This window comes from Salvelinus sp. IW2-2015, linkage group LG28, assembly GCF_002910315.2.
Source record: "Salvelinus sp. IW2-2015 linkage group LG28, ASM291031v2, whole genome shotgun sequence".
NCBI classification, from domain to species: Eukaryota; Metazoa; Chordata; class Actinopteri; order Salmoniformes; family Salmonidae; genus Salvelinus; species Salvelinus sp. IW2-2015.
Window position 1 is genome coordinate 19,208,253 of NC_036868.1, and position 15,994 is coordinate 19,224,246.

At 44.5% G+C, this 15,994-nt stretch overlaps 2 protein-coding genes across 5 annotated transcripts in view; one reads left to right on the top strand and one right to left on the bottom strand.

The window, feature by feature from the left end:
- brf1b (BRF1 general transcription factor IIIB subunit b) overlaps positions 1-15,994 on the bottom strand; it is a 136,567-nt gene that overhangs the window by 91,471 nt on the left and 29,102 nt on the right. For both annotated transcript variants that reach the window (XM_023974222.1, XM_023974221.1), the window contains exons 4-6: positions 15,796-15,969; positions 11,262-11,293; positions 9,158-9,230 (exon numbers count right to left, since the gene is read on the bottom strand). In XM_023974222.1, the coding sequence (XP_023829990.1) occupies positions 9,158-9,230; positions 11,262-11,293; positions 15,796-15,969 (279 nt within the window). The remainder of the gene's footprint in view (positions 1-9,157; positions 9,231-11,261; positions 11,294-15,795; positions 15,970-15,994) is intronic.
- On the top strand, positions 1,323-6,758 carry btbd6b (BTB (POZ) domain containing 6b). 3 transcript variants are annotated; one of them, XM_023974225.2, is made up of 5 exons: positions 1,323-1,727; positions 3,097-3,391; positions 3,553-3,643; positions 3,954-4,072; positions 4,540-6,756. In XM_023974225.2, the coding sequence occupies exons 2-5, from the start codon at positions 3,186-3,188 to the stop codon at positions 5,570-5,572; spliced, it is 1,449 nt and encodes a 482-aa protein (XP_023829993.1). In that variant the 5' UTR covers positions 1,323-1,727; positions 3,097-3,185; the 3' UTR covers positions 5,573-6,756. The 3 variants fall into 3 exon arrangements, with proteins under 3 accessions (XP_023829993.1, XP_023829992.1, XP_023829991.1); XM_023974224.2 differs by lacking the exon at positions 1,323-1,727 and adding an exon at positions 1,763-2,885 and having other exon boundaries at positions 4,540-6,757; XM_023974223.2 differs by lacking the exon at positions 1,323-1,727 and having other exon boundaries at positions 2,892-3,391; positions 4,540-6,758.

Genomic DNA, 15,994 nt, shown 5'->3' on the forward strand with positions numbered 1-15,994 from the left:
GATTTTGACCCCTATGGATTGACAACTCAAATCGCTCAACATTTTTTTWAAAGGGCTTTCTAATTAGCCTTCTTAACTAATGACAGCTTATAGCCGACATAACAAAACAATACCTTTACATTCAATATTGTTTAGATAATCAAATAGTTTAATTGAAACTTAAATAAACAATTTCCAGGATCGAAAATAGGCTGCAAAAATAMATTTATTTAGTAGGCTTTCACCAGCTGCACCGGTTTAAACATGATATGGCCTGCATAGCCTATGGACTAAATCATGGGTTTCAAACATCTGGCCCACGGGTGGTTTGAGTAAAAAAAAAAAAAAAAAAAAAAGTTTTAGTTTTTAAATGTTTTTTTTGGGGGGTGGGACGAACTCAATATACTTTAAAATCACTAAAACCAAATCGAACTCTGTAGAGATGATAATGGACCTTCATTCATACAGTTTCTTGACTGTGTCCTCGCTAATAATCCTCGCTAATAATCACTGAAATTAAAGCTAGACAGACAGTAAAGGAGCATCGAAAATAAAAATGTAACTGACACTCCTGGTGTTAATGAAGGAAAGCCTGAATTAACGTAATAATTAACTGATAATAAACTGAATTAGTCTATCGTAAATAAATACCTGCTTGGAGACTGTGTATCCATCTACCGGGTTGTTGACTTTGTCCACAATGACTCGTAAATCCTTCCAAACCAAACCGGGGATTTCACTTGTGCAGGACCTGTTTCCAAGATGGTGTATTTCATAACATTTATTTTTACTTATCTGGTTACGTTAGGCTAGCCAGGGAAAGTAGTCTAAACTTGACAACGTATTCTCACGTGGGGGGGGGGGGGGGGTGAAACATATGTTCTAGCACTACACAAATAATGGACAGTTCCTTGATCCATTGCGTATACTGTACTGTATGTCTGCCCCACCGCTCACAGAATGGAATTCACAACACAATGCAACACAACAAGCTCCTGGGTTTGTAAAAAAATATTATCTTGATTTAAAACATTTCCAACCTTCAATATAATTGTTCTGAACCATGAACTGACCCGTGGGTTGAAATAATGTTTTCCTTACACCCACCAAATTATTTTTCTGTAGGTCAATACTTTACTCTACTATGCTGTGCTCTACTGTACTGTCCAATCATGGACTTGTCGTCTATGTTTTGGCCAAATCAAGTCCGGACCAAAAAACAACGTCTATAGACGTTGAAATCAAGGCCAGGGCAGACGGACCAAATGTCAATGTATTTTCCAATGTTCATGGACGTCGGCGTCGAACTGTGCTCACTGGGTATCAATTGCCAACCATTAAACGATGATGGATAGCCTACTATCAGTGGCATTGATGTAGCCTATTCTTGATTTAGCTTCCTCTGCATGCCACTGTTTAGAATTTAGAATAGACAATAACAAGACCACTAGATCTGCCAGGCAAAATGCCATTGTCTGAAATGTTATTAAGTATAAGCCGCTTACTTCTGGACCCGTCCGTTTTTAAACCACTTCCGAACGATTCCATTTTGTAGCTCCGTGGCCCTCTGTTGGAAAACAGGGGAAACTGGCCTGGGAACAGGACAAACAGTTGAAGCCCAACCCCCCTCTCTCCCTACCGTTTACCAGTCCTCCGGATTTTAACATGGCTCCTGGCTGCGAACAAGCTTCCAGTAACCGAACCTGAACGTTTTTCTCTGTCAATCGACCGTCCCGCATTTCAATCAGGTAAAGATATATTAACTGTTCGTTCGTGGGGTTACCCACGAATGGAAATGTTGCTGAATCGAACGCTATGGTTGGCATCACTTCGACTGTACAGCCTGTGCGATTAGGGGAAGACATTAAAGCAGATATTTTCTGTGTAGCCTACTTCGTCTTCTTAAAAATGCACCGATTCGAGAGCAACATTTTGGGCTCATAACTTGAAATTGTGTACATTGTGTCTAACTGAAAGACTGGCGATTGCATCTCACAATTTTATTCAAATATTTCAATACAATTTACATAATTGTGCAAGCACTTCGCTTCATTTGTTACATGGAACGCAATTAAAAACGGCGTCCGTTTGACGAGCCATGTCCCGCACTGTCAGCAAATTAATTGTTTCTCAAGTAGGCTTTAGCACCTTGAATATGCTATAGCTTGATATGCTCAGCAATGTGCTCTATAAAACAAACAGGATATATGGCTGTTCAATCCAGCTTTCCTGGAGCGTGTTTTGGTTCATAATTCGTAGTTTTCAAGTAACTTTGTGCAGTAAACTATTCCTGTGGCGTACAAACCAGATGTATTTCATAGATAGGCTACAATGTAGAATATATCATACGTTATCTATAAACCAAAAGCACAACTGGGGCCTCTTCTGACGTAAATATGCCTGAAATGAAACATATTGCTYCCATTTATGTGGGCAATTTAATTAGTGACGTGAACGTTACGGTAAGGGTTAACTCTCTTGCTCGGATCTTCGCCGTGTAATATTGTACAGATCAGCTGTGGGAGGCGCCTACGGAATACTGACGTGCAAAGGCATTAGTGAATCTGATTTGTCAAACTCGAACTGGGCGCCCGCCCTCGATACACAAAACTACAGTACCTACAGTCATAAGAGTAGAATGATTGTTGGCACAGGGATGGATCACGTACCATTTGGATAATAATTTGAACTCGCGTCCGCCTGGATATCTAATAATTGTGACAACATCGTCGCCGCAGTGGAATTATGCAACATTGTAACACTTTGTAACAGTTCGCCCTGGGTGCAACGTGGATGTGATTATTTTAGAGGGGATACATTGTCGCTTAAAAGGAGGACGCTATGAGATAGATGAAATTGTAACCGCTGGACGGACACCTTGATGTTGCTGTGCAAATATTTTCAGGGTGCGTAGGGGTTCGGTTTATAAACGTGGTGTTACATTATGTGGAATTATTATTTTTTAAATCTGAACGGTTAGACATACTTATTTGCACTTTAAATGCACGTTGCCTTGTCAAAAGGTTGATAGGTGGATTTGTTTTCTGATGCCAGAACCCCCAGATTGCCTGTATGGCCGAATCATGAAGTTTTTTACATTTTTGCTTTTGCTTCCAGAAACCTTAAAAAGGACTAAAAAGAGTGGGAAGCAGTCCGGCAAGCTGCCAGTATGCTATGAAATCGTGACTTTGTCCGTGAAGAAGAAGATGGCTGCAGAACTGTACCCTGCCAGCTTAAACACCAACCTCCCCAACAGCAACGGCGCGGTAGTGACTGCAGCCAGCAAGAAAAACATCGTTCAGGTCACCCAAGCTGTGACCGTGCCGACTACGACTGCCACTCAGCAAAATATCAACAACAACAACGTCGAGACTACCAGTTGGCAGTCCACTCACCCGACATTGCGAGAAAGGTATGTCAAGCTTCAGTTCTCGTTCTATTTTATAATGCAAACATTATATTATGCAAAACCTTGCGTAGTGATTGCCCCTCCGTGATTAAAAATGCCATCGATTTAACGTGGCGTGTACGACGCCGAATGGATGATATCATTTCTTATTTCGCTTCTTTCAGGAATGCCTTGATGTTCAATAAAGAACATATGGCCGATGTTCATTTCATTGTGGGTCCCCCTGGTGAATCACAGAAAGTTCCAGCGCATAAAGTAAGTGCACTTTTCTTCTGCGCCAAAGTCTCAGCGTGTTGGCTCTGTGTAGATTAGAAGTCTGAAGCAGTCATGTAGGCATATGTATAGTAGTAGCCTACCATGCTTTTCCTGCCATTGTGGCCCATTGGACACTGGATTTTCTATTTGTTTTATGAATTACATTACACTGTCATATAATTTACATTTAAGTAAATATAAGCACAACAACTGTGTAATATGCACATGCTTTATTAAAAATGTATCCCATTTTGCCAAACAATATGCATAGCCATATTGAAATAACCCACTTTCCCTCTTGTGTTTACAGTATGTATTGGCGGTGGGCAGCTCCGTTTTTGGTGCCATGTTTTATGGAGACCTGGCAGAAGGGGAGTCTGAGATTCACATCCCAGACGTGGAGCCTGCTGCTTTTTTAATTCTGTTAAAGTGAGTAACACATTACATCATCTCTGTGTAAGACTTGCTTATGCATTTCAGTCCTTTTTGTCAGCAAAGTTGCCATGCTTTTGTCATATAGCCAATATATAGGGGCGGCAAGTAGCCTAGAGGTTTGAGAGGCAGGCCTGCAATCTGAGGGTCGCTGGTTTGAATCCAAAGTTTCCTATATAGTGCCCATCAGCAAGGAACGTAACCCTATAACTTCATTTAAACCCCTTGGTGTGATTGTTTGTTTTTCAGGGGGTTGGGTTGGACAATAAAGTATTTTTTCATGTATTGCTGTGGTTGGGGTCAATGTAATTTACAATCAGGATATTAATTGAATTGGCTCATTGAAATGGATTTGGGCCCCAACCCTGATCGATTGGATGTTTAGCAATCGTTCTATCATACATTGTGATGGTGGATGTGGTTATAATGGCTAAAATCCTCACTCCCCCCCCCCCTTCTTCCAGGTATATGTACAGCGACGAGATTGAACTGGAGGCGGACACGGTGCTGGCCACTCTGTACGCCGCCAAGAAGTACATTGTGCCTGCCTTGGCCAAGGCCTGCGTCACTTTCCTGGAGACCAGCCTGGAGGCCAAGAACGCCTGTGTGCTGCTCTCTCAGAGCCGCCTCTTCGAGGAGCCAGAGCTGACACAGCGCTGCTGGGAGGTGATCGACGCCCAGGCTGAGCTAGCCCTCCGCTCCGAGGGCTTCTGTGAGATCGACCTGCAGACCCTGGAGATCATCCTGCGCCGTGAAACGCTGAACACGCGCGAGGCAGTGGTCTTCCAGGCGGTGCTGGAGTGGGCGGTGGCTGAGTGCCGGCGCCAGGGTCTGGGCGCCACGGCACGGAACAAGCGGGCGGTGCTGGGCAAGGTACTGTACCTGGTGCGCCTCCCCACCATGACTCTGGAGGAGTTTGCTGACGGTGCGGCACAGTCTGACGTGCTCACCCTGGAGGAGACGCACGACATCTTCCTGTGGTACACGGCGGCCAACAAGCCCAAGCTGGAGTTCCCGCTGGCTCAGCGGACAGGCCTGACGCCGCAGCGGTGCCATCGCTTCCAGTCATCGGCCTACCGGAGCAACCAGTGGCGATACCGGGGCCGCTGCGACAGCATCCAGTTTGCCGTAGACAAGCGCATCTTCATTGCCGGCCTGGGCCTGTATGGCTCAAGCGGCGGCAAGGCTGAGTACAGTGTCAAGATTGAACTGAAGCGGCAGGGTGCCACGCTGGCGCAGAACCTCACCATGTTCGTGTCGGATGGCTCCAGCAGCACATTCTCAGTGTGGTTCGAGCACCCGGTCCAAGTGGAACAGGACACCTTCTACACGGTCAGCGTCGTGCTGGACGGCAACGAGCTGAGCTACTTTGGGCAGGAGGGCATGACTGAGGTGCAGTGCGGAAAAGTGACATTCCAGTACCAGTGCTCCTCGGACAGTACCAATGGGACGGGCGTGCAGGGGGGGCAGATCCCCGAACTGGTCTTCTATGCATGAACCCTGGGGTTTGTTTGTAACACATCCCCTCCCCCTACGTGGAAGTGCATTCTACCACTGGATTCGTTGAACATGCTGGGGATTATTAGAGGGTCCAAAAGCAAAATAGTTCCTTTGCCTTCTTCAACAATGTAGCAGCAGTGAGAAATTATGTAAATGAAAACATGCCTGTTAGTCCTTTGACAAAATGTTTGAGTGATAGAATGCTCTTTCCATTTTTATTTATTGAGATAAAGATACAACCTATGATTTTAACTATTGAGCGCTGTGGCATGCAGCCTGGTGTAAATATTACAGAGAAGTTGTATTATTGCACTCCTACTGGGCCACTCCCTGTTAGCGTGTTGTTTTTTGTAAATAACTTGAGGCTAATTTGTTTACAGCTTGAGGTTGGCTGACAAATGAACTGTCTTGTATTTAGTGCGCAGCTTAATGGAACTGCAGAACATAAAGAAAACGTTTTTGTGACTCAAAATCAAAGGTGTTGATACTTGTTCTTTGGTAACACGCCCTGAGATTACATGAGAGTATGCTGTGAGACGATGAGAGAGAATTAGGGGTCACCAGGGAACCATTTTCTTACATAACGTCATCTCCACCTCTTCCAGTAGCAAAATTACGCATACCATGTAGTCTGGAGTTTGAAATACTCAGTCATGTATTTTTTGACACAAAATGAGGCGTAATGGAATTATGACTCTTTATTATGCTGCAGCATACTCAATTTCGAATAGGCCGACAACCTCATATAGTGAAATGTTATTGCTTTAACAGTAAAATCGTGTTTCGGCTTGCCACTTGTGCCTTTTTAGGAGGGTTTGATCACCAATTTAAACTTGAAAGGCAAGTGACCTTCGCACAACCCTGACAAATCACAACGGATTCATACGTTTCTCTCACGCTGTGATTTCAAGTGTTCCACAGGACAACATAATCGCTCTGTAATCAAAACAGAATAATTTGCATAAATTGCGGAGGCGACGAAGCGACTCGCAGTGCCCTTTTTTCCTGTTTCAACCAACACTTTTTACTCACATCTCCAACATATTCAGGGTACTGTCTGGCTCATCTTTCTGGTTGGGTGCCACCTCTCAAAGTTGTTAACTGAAATTGGGAGATGGATTTGAATTCAACCCATTGAAATGTGCTTGCAGTGCTTTCATCATTCTAATGAGGGGTAAACACTAGAGCAAGTTGGAGATGGTAGAAAGGCAGACTTTCTGCTGACAGGCAGCTGGATAGGAATTACCTAGCAGGGAAGACACACTGACCTGCTAATCAGGGCCCATATTCACAGTCTGAGTGCTTCTGACCTAGGATCAGTTTAGCATTTTTGCCAATATGAATTTATGGACAGGGGGGACCATATTAGGGTAGCCTAGCGGTTAGAGCATTGGGCCAGTAACCGAAAGGCAACTTATTCGAATCTCCAAGCCGACAAGGTGAAAAATCTTTAGGTGTGCCCTTGAGCAAGGTACACATTTTTCCAGGTTCGCCGTTGATAATGGCTGACCCTGGCCGTGACCCCTCTCTCTGAGGTTGTCTCAGAAGGAGTTGGGATATGCAAGAAACACATTTCCAATTCATGCATATAATACATGTGTGAAATAGGACAAATATAAGCACCCACCAAATGTATTATTATTATTATAGATCAGCACTCCTCTGGGTCTGTATTCAAAGAGCGTAGGAGTTCTGCTAATATAGGATCAGTTTTTCCTTTTAGACCATAATGAATAAGATTATATGGGGGGTTATAATTCGTGGAGGGATTTATTTTCGTTTTTTGTACTTTTTTTAACCCCTTTTTCACCCCAATTTCGTGATATCCAATTTGTAGTTACAGTCTTGTCCCATCGCTGCAACCTCCGTACGGACTCGGAAGAGGCGAAGGTCGAGAGCCAAACATGACCCTGCCAAGCCGCAGTGCTTCTTGACACACTGCTCGCGTAACACGGGAGGCGGCCACACCAATGTGTCGGAGGAAACGCCGTACCACTGGCGACCATGTCAGCTTTCATGCGCCCGGCCTACAGGAGTCGCTAAAGAGCGATGGGACAAGGACATCCCGGCCGGCCAAACTCTCGCCTAACCCAGACGACACTGGGCCATTTGTGCGCCGCCTCATGGGTCTCCCGGTCGCGGCTGACTGCGACACAGCCCGGTATCGAACCCGGATCTGTAGTGACACTGCTAGCACTGCGATGCAGCGCCTTAGACCGTGGGCCACTCGGGAGGCCCTTCTTGGAGGGATTTTAAGTCTATTAACCCCAGGTTGTGTACTTGGATGATTACCTCGTTTACTCTCTGTACCCCTCTCATTACATTAGTCAGATGAGAACGAAGCAGAAATGTTGATCTTTTACGGGAGGGGATGGGAGGCGGGCATAAAATGACTGCATAGCAAGTCGTCAAAACACTTGAAAGGCATGGGGCCACAGTGCCCCCACTGGTCAAATTGTAAAATGAGGTACTGCACTTGCCTTCACAATGTGTATTCTATTCAAATGGAAAAGTCTTAAGGGAGATCCTTGGGACGTCCAACTCTTGACTTCACCCCATTGAAGTTGAAATTTAAAATGGTTAGGGTTCAGGGTAAGGATGTCCCAAGGGTCCAACGGCTGCTGGCATATGTAAAAGTGCAAACACTCATATGGTCTGCATATTTCTTGGCAGGGTGATACCAAAGACGGTACAGAATGAAGATAGGCAGAAACTGCTTCGCCAACAGAAATCCCCGATCATACTTGACATTGGCGAGCTAAACTCATGCGCAGAAACACTTCATCGGGTAAAACAGTCGTCTCGCGCCGAACTGCGCATGTGCAGACCGGCAAATCAAACAAATCACTCCTATATAAAGTTGTTTTTGACTAAAAAGTTTGTCACAATGAGGTTAGAGTAATAACATGTTCAACCTACTTGAATCTAGGTTGTGCCTTTTGGATTTCGAGAAACAGCTATGGAAGATTTTTTCACTTCTCTCCTTGACTTCTCATACCCCAAACCCCGGCCTGGTCTGCTTCGTAAGCGTTCCCGTAAGTCTCTTGATGTTGGGCCTCTGGGTTTAGAAACTCTGTGGTGATTCACTGTGATGTGTCCCATCCTTCAATAGTTTCTTTCCCTTTCTAGAAGATGACTCATCTATCTGTTATCCAGTCTTCCTTCAGTGACCATAATTGAAATTAACTTGATATGGAAGGTATTGTTGGTCATTTAAAGTGTAGGGACATAAAATAGCCTTTTAGCTTTCAGTTGGTTTGTTAAAGAAAGAAAGAAAACAATGAGTGAGATACATTTACAATCGGAAAGGATTGGATAGCTGTAACAAACAAGGCAAAGTTCCACCCAGCCTATCAGCAGTGAAGCAAGTACCATATTGCTTATACCTATCCAATCCCTTTCAGATCTGACCAAGTACTCACTGGCCAGGTTGGAGGGCTATGGATCGATTTTGGAATTCAGCCCTTGAGCTAAAATAAGGAGTAAGGTGACGTTGCCCCTAGACAATGATCTTGGGTCAGTTTTAAATTTCCCCCACTAATGGTTAAGGCTAGGATAGTGGAAACTGATCCTAGATCTTACCTATTGCTGGGGAGTTGATGCAGAGCTCTCGAGCCAGCAGGAGGAAGGTCTTCCCTAGGATGTACACGTTCACCTGTAAAGCGGAGGAGAGTTGGGCTCTGTTCCAAAACTTTAAGAATGCATCATTCCTGCCGGCCTACCTTGAAGAAATTCCTGATCGGATTGGTGAAAGCCATGTTATTTAACTTTTACCCACACCTATCAATTTGTGTTAGATCTGTGATTACATCAATGAAAGAATGCACATCCTTCCCGCCTCCCTTCCTTGAAGAAATCCCTGATCTGACGTGGCTGGATTGGTGAAAGCTATGTGTTAGAACCGTTGCTTAGACCTATCGATTTGTGCTAGATCAGTGATTATGTCAAGGAACGGAGGAAGGAAGGTTGTTTTTAAAGTATTCAAACAAGACCTTGGCCCCTGTTCCAATCATTTTGAAACACATCCTTCCTTCCTTGAGGTAATCAATTATCTGTACCTACATGGGTGGATAAGTGAAGGTAATGTTTCCAATTACTTTGTCCAATCAAACCTTGGCAGATCAGTGATTTCTACAAGGAAGGAAGATTGCTTTGCTGTCAGCTAATTATCATTTAAAGCTTAATAGTTGCAGTCATATGAAAGTTAATTCAATTTCAAAGCAGCACAATTGAGGAATTGTATATGGAACTGGAGTAGGTAGAGAAAGTATGTTTATATTATGTTCATAGAGGTAAAGTGTGTAGGGGGTGAAGAGCACATTACTCAAAACCCTTCCACCCTGTGCCTTAGCCCCAGTGTCATGAGAAGTTGCCCCCACTCTGTACATACTGATCTAAGGTCAATTTTGTATTCCCCGGGTAATGGTTAAGGTTAGGCTATGGGGTGCATCAGCTGTTCCCAGATCAGTGTCTATGGGCGACTTAGGACCCACTCGGTGGACCAGGGCCACATAGCACTGACGATTTCGTAGCCTGGTCTTAAATCCGTTTTGTGCTTTCTTGTAGAGTCATATGGTTGTGTTTGGCATCAATGGCATGACAGCCACCATGGGAGTGGGCTATATAGCACAAACAGATCTGGGACCAGGCTAAGGATTCAGTGCATTTGGTGGCATATTTCTGGAGAGGCTCCACCCTTGCCACCCTGGCCTGACCACGGCCTTCCAATACCAAACAGGGGTGAGTCTAGGGTGGGGGCCGTGCTCCCAGGACAGCTGGCCTGGACTGGGGGTAAAAATATTGCACTGCGGCAGCTGTGTCGGACAGAAACGCTTCCCCCAGGGACCCAACAACTGAACATTAAATTCCCTGCATTGAATTGACATACTCTTTCTGTACTCTAGTGGCTAGATACCCCATGAGAAATTAGGACTTTGTTCTTCATACATTTAATTATGTTTTGGGAGCTGAAATGAAAATGGTTTGGTTATGACGGATCTGAGATTTAAAATGTCCTTAATCTGCATATCATTTGGTTTTTCATTTTTGGTAGGCAGTTCAGTTGTTTAATTTGGTGGTCAGCTGACTTGCTTGTGTCACACTCCCTGCAGACCACATCATTCATTGTGATGAGGCTATACCCAATGGCATTAGTATGTGGATATCACATATCGCCTGGGGCCGTATGTTTTAAGCATCTCAGACTAGGAGTGCTGATCTAGGATCAGCCCCCGCCCATGCAATCTTATTCACTGTAATCTAAAAGTCTAAAAGGATCCTAAATCAGCACTCCTGCTCTGAGACACGTCGTACATACAGCCCCTGGGTCAAATACATATGTCAAATATTTGAGAGCTGTGCATGATTTAGTCTGTGCTGTACAATGGATCCAATGTAGTCCCAATAGTGACACTTTATCAGTAGTTAAAGGCAACCTTTACCTTACTTCCCTGAATGTTTGTCCTGCATGGCTACATTCCGTTTCTCTACCCCTCTCACAATGTGTACACTCGAGCACTATCCCCTTATGGATTTAAAAGAAATTGACTGGTGCCAATAATAAGGTGGGAACTCCCTCCAGCCATGCTTTCAGCAATCCAATGCTTTTAAATGAATGAGGAGTGAAGTGCACACATCTGGAGAAGGGTAGAGAATCGTAATGGACGAAGACAGAGACTAAACGTACCTGTAGGAGATCACTCAGGTCCAGAAGCATGTCTGAAGAGGGAATGAGCGTTAAGGAAGGAAAGGTGACAGCAACAAGGGCTTTACCGCAAAGAACAGAGATACACCATGGTTGTGTTCAGTAGGCACTAAACAGAAAATAAATGGTCTGAAACTGTGGGGTACTATATGAACTAAGTAGCATGACCCATTTCTCAATGGGTTCAGCACTTACAAATACTGTTCAGAGCAAAGTACACAACATTATTACAAGCCAAAGGCTATTTTAATTATTTATGCTTTTTGCCGAAATGGCCCAAATCGACCTGTCATAACATTCTAAGAATGACCTAAAAAAATGTATGCTTAATAATGCTAATAAGTAAGAGGTGCAATGTACTTTTCCATCAACAAAACTGAGAAAACAAATTCTAAAAAGAGAATGCCGTCCTTTCAAACTGAAAATAATGTAAAAACATGAAATCTAGTGTTCAGGACAAGTAAGTAAGTCTAGGGCCTTAGAATTGTGCATTAGGTTTGTTTTTTGCCAATTACTACGGTGAGTGAGACGGTGCATACGTTGATGCCGGGGTCTTTCTGCAGTCAAGCATCGGGTGACTCAAACTCCCCTGATGCTTGGCCCCTTCGGCTGCCGATGCGCGGCTAAATATAGAACTGGTCCCGCAGTGCCTCAGCTCCGCCCTAGCAACCTGCAGACGAGTTCACCTAGAGACGGGACAGAGGGAGCGAAGTGGATTGACTCGGGAAGACTGTCGGCTGACGCTCACCTCACAACGCGGTGAATGGACGGAAGTGTGCAAGCACACAGACACACACACAGACTGGAACATACATTCCTAATTGGAACACAAACACACACCTGGAACAGAAACACATATTATAAATTACTACATACCTAGTGTACACGACTACTATACATATTGAAAACTTCACAGCCATACACACACCTGACCAACCTCTTATTTACCATTACAAACAGCCGAAAAACACGCGCGCACACACACTAACCAACACACAACGGATAGGCTACATGAAAACAATCAAATGCCAGTTGAAAACACACACTTCCCATCCACCCTCTGACCTACACACACGCTCGTACCTGAGCAACACACACACGGATACACAGACACCTGAGGTGACACACACATAGTACGTGTGGCCGGCAGAGATTACAGGGTCCATTAATCTCAGCGGGGTGAGATTAGATTAGCGCCACAGAAAGGGATAATCTGATAGTTCCGTCGCCATTCGACAGATAATGCAGACCGTCGCTAAACCTCACACACTAGGGATGTGTTCCAAATGGCACCCTATCCCTACATAGTGCACTACTTCTGACCAGGGCACCCTATTCCCTAGATAGCCCTATGGGCCTTGGTCAAAAGTAGTGGAGGTACTTATATTTTCCTACTAGCACTGATAACTACTTTGTTGACGGAAAATGTACTTGCTACGATTGTGATATTTTGTTGCCACACCTAGATATCTTAAGATGAATGCACTAATGCAGGGGTGTTTAACTAATTTAACTGAATTCGGTCTTCAATGAGTTCCAGAGGGTTGCACTGAAAATGTGCAATATGTCTTTGCTGTCAAAATTTGCAAAAATGTTTTCCTCTTTCCATCATTTATGGAATTTTTTATGCTCCCTGACTGTCGAGTGATTTCAATAAACTTTATGAATGTAGGTCCATTGACTGTGCATAGTGATTATTAGCGAGCTGGACAGAAGAAACTGTTTGACACACCTGCACTAATGTAAGTTACGATGGATAATAGTGTCTGCTAAATTACCAACATGTATATAGGGAATAGGGTGCCATTTGAGATGCAGTCAATCACTCACAAGTAGGGGGTTCCCCTGCCAGTATCATAGTACTGTCAGTTGCCCATAGCTCGCTTTCAAAGAGGGTCGGACAGGCATGGGGCAATGTTTTTACACTTTGGGTTAGTGATAAAATTGTTTTGCCGTTAAAAATAATAGGACAGCGACGAGATGTGTATTTGTTCCCAGAAAGCATTAACGAAAACGCTTATTTCCGAAGTGGTCCACGAGAAAAAAAACTAGGAATTGTACCTTGTATTGTTGCATTGATAGTTCTTCTCCAATGGACTCTTTGGGTAGTTCGAATCCACTGAGGATTTGAATAGCAATATCAAGGAGAGTGATAGGTTAGACAATCCTGTATAACGCATTCGCCTTTGGGCGAGTGGTGTCAATGTTACTGGATGAATCCATGTAGATAAGGCTAGACAGTTCCCTTCAACGGTTGCCTGTGTGTATTGTAGTCTAGTAAAAGGGTGTGGTTGTGTGTAAATCAATAGGATTGAATGAAGCCCCTGAGGACCTGTATCTTTCTATCTGAGTCCCCTGTGACTAATCGGAGGAGCCCAACCCAAACCCGGCCTAACCCCCAAGGAAAGAGGTGCACCCTTCTCTCAGCAACGCCACAATACACAGACAACTGGTGAGATTCTCTGGTGTTACACAAACACATTGCTCTTTAGTACAGGCCTTGAACGTTAGTGGTACAGAACCCGGGTTGGACTGCTGAAGTGACAAATGAAGACTTAGTATCACTACACTGTGAACCTAACACCAATAGTGATGTGGTGGTGCTATACCCTGAAGCAGGACACAGCGACCTGAGAGGGATGGCTAGAGGTAGGCCAGATACAGGCATCATCAAGTCACTGTAAGGTACAGTAATTCCTTTCTCCCCATCACTTAACCATATGTGGTTCCGTTGACTGTAAATAGAAGATAATCTACAACGTATATGGTCCTCCCCTTGTCATTCTAAAAGAGTCCATGCAAACACACACACACACATATGAAGAAAACGCTGGTCAATGGTCAATAAGAAGACTTTCATGTTACTTTGCAAAAGGTACTACTGAGCACGACCAGGGTGAGTAGAATCTCTGCCCAATCAGTGCGACCTTAATCAATTCACTTCCATGGGAGGAAGAAAAACAGCGGTACTCCAGACCTTCAGGCTTATATTTGAATATCCTTGATGTAGATCAGTCGTGGCTGGTGACACTTTAAAATGGGAAGGACAGGCTCATAGTAATGGCTGGAACGGAGTTAATGGAATGGTCTCAAACACATCAAACACCTGGTTTCCATGTGTTTGATTCCATTCCATTCACTCCTTTAATATGAGCCGTCCTCCCCTCACCAGCCTCCTCTGATGTAGAATTACTTATGGTGGTCGTGTGGCGCTTGCATCGCCAAGGATAATGGGTCCAATTCCACTGGGGCCACAACTCAAAATGCATCCACACATGACTAAGTCGCTTTGGATAAAAATGTCTGCCAAATGGCATATATTATATTGTTATATATTATTCCTCACACAGACAAGATGGCCTCCCTTTATGACAACAGTTTCACCAAACTTACACCTTTGCTTGCTTTACACTCGTCCACACTGTCGCACCTGAGAAAAACATTTGTTATTCCACTCTCCACCGTTTAACAGCAATAACTAAAACGCTGATGACATCCTCAAGGTTGTGGAACTATAACTGTAATGGCTCTTATGGGAAGAGGTGGGAGGGCAGGAGTGGCGCTTCCTCAACGCGACACCAACAGAAAGCAGATTAGCTTCCTCAAAAGACCAATTAGTGAAAAAATATCAGAATGGGGGCTGCCTGTGTAAACGCAGCCTATGTGATTTATAATCTGGAGTAGGGTGATGTTGCCCCTAGTAGACACTGATCTTGGGTCAGTTTTGCATTTCCTCCACTAATGGTTAAGGATATAATTGGGAGAGGGGAAGCTTATAATGCATTCTGATCACTGAGTGGTTTGATCTGGACGCTGCGGTAAACATTCCTGGTCTTCTGCGGCCTTGGAATTGGGAGGTGTGTCGTTGGACCTGATCGGAAAATAATGGGTCTCTAAGAGATGGGTGTGTAGAAGCACGTGCTGAGAATCCATCCACAATAACTCACAAACACACCCTCTCTATTACACACATGGATGCACAAACACATCCACAAATACACACATCCACAATAACACACACAGACAATACGTCACAAATATTATCATTCTCCCTTCCTCTAATCTCCCGTGGGCAGATTCTGCGTGTAGACCGAAGAATCTGCCGGGACTGAATGAGATGCGAGAGATAACGAACAGCCATAGTTCCGGTTTTTGTCACTGGTTATTTTGATGTACCTGGATTGGGCGAAGGCGGTGCTTCACCTCGAGTGCTTTGCGCATGTACCCACACAGATTAGTTTCCTTTAGCGAGGGTGGAAACTTTGTTTTTGTCAGAATTTCTAACACATATGAATACAGTTAATCATGCAGCTGACCAAAGATTGTACTTCTGGGTTAACAGAGATTACCCTTATTCTTTCACACATACAGTACTCAAAAACACACACACACGTTAATCTGTAACCATTGATATGCCTTGGAAACACCGTCCCCCCAACCCCCTTTGGTAAAAGACAATCTCCCCCTTTGGCCCCCTTTAGGGTAGCAGGGGGTGTGGTCCCAGTCCCAAGGATACGGGGCGTGCCCTCAGTTCGGCAGACCAAGTAGAGGCAGGCGGCGATGACGTGCGCCATCTTGCGTCCGCGCGTCAGGTGCTTGCTCACCACCATCTTAAAGAAGTTGAAGGCCGTGTCCAGGCAGTGCTGGTTGAGCTGCAGCTGGCTGCCCAGGTTGTGGATCTGCCGCTTGCCTGTGGACCGAAACACACACACACA

Bases quoted from the DNA above. Each gene is read 5' to 3' on its own strand.
- btbd6b (XM_023974223.2), top strand. From the start codon at position 3,027: ATGCCAGAACCCCCAGATTGCCTGTATGGCCGAATCATGAAGTTTTTT. The intron at 3,644-3,953 runs GTAAGTGCACTT...TTGTGTTTACAG, and splicing joins AGAAAGTTCCAGCGCATAAA to TATGTATTGGCGGTGGGCAG. The intron at 4,073-4,539 runs GTGAGTAACACA...CCCTTCTTCCAG, and splicing joins GCTTTTTTAATTCTGTTAAA to GTATATGTACAGCGACGAGA.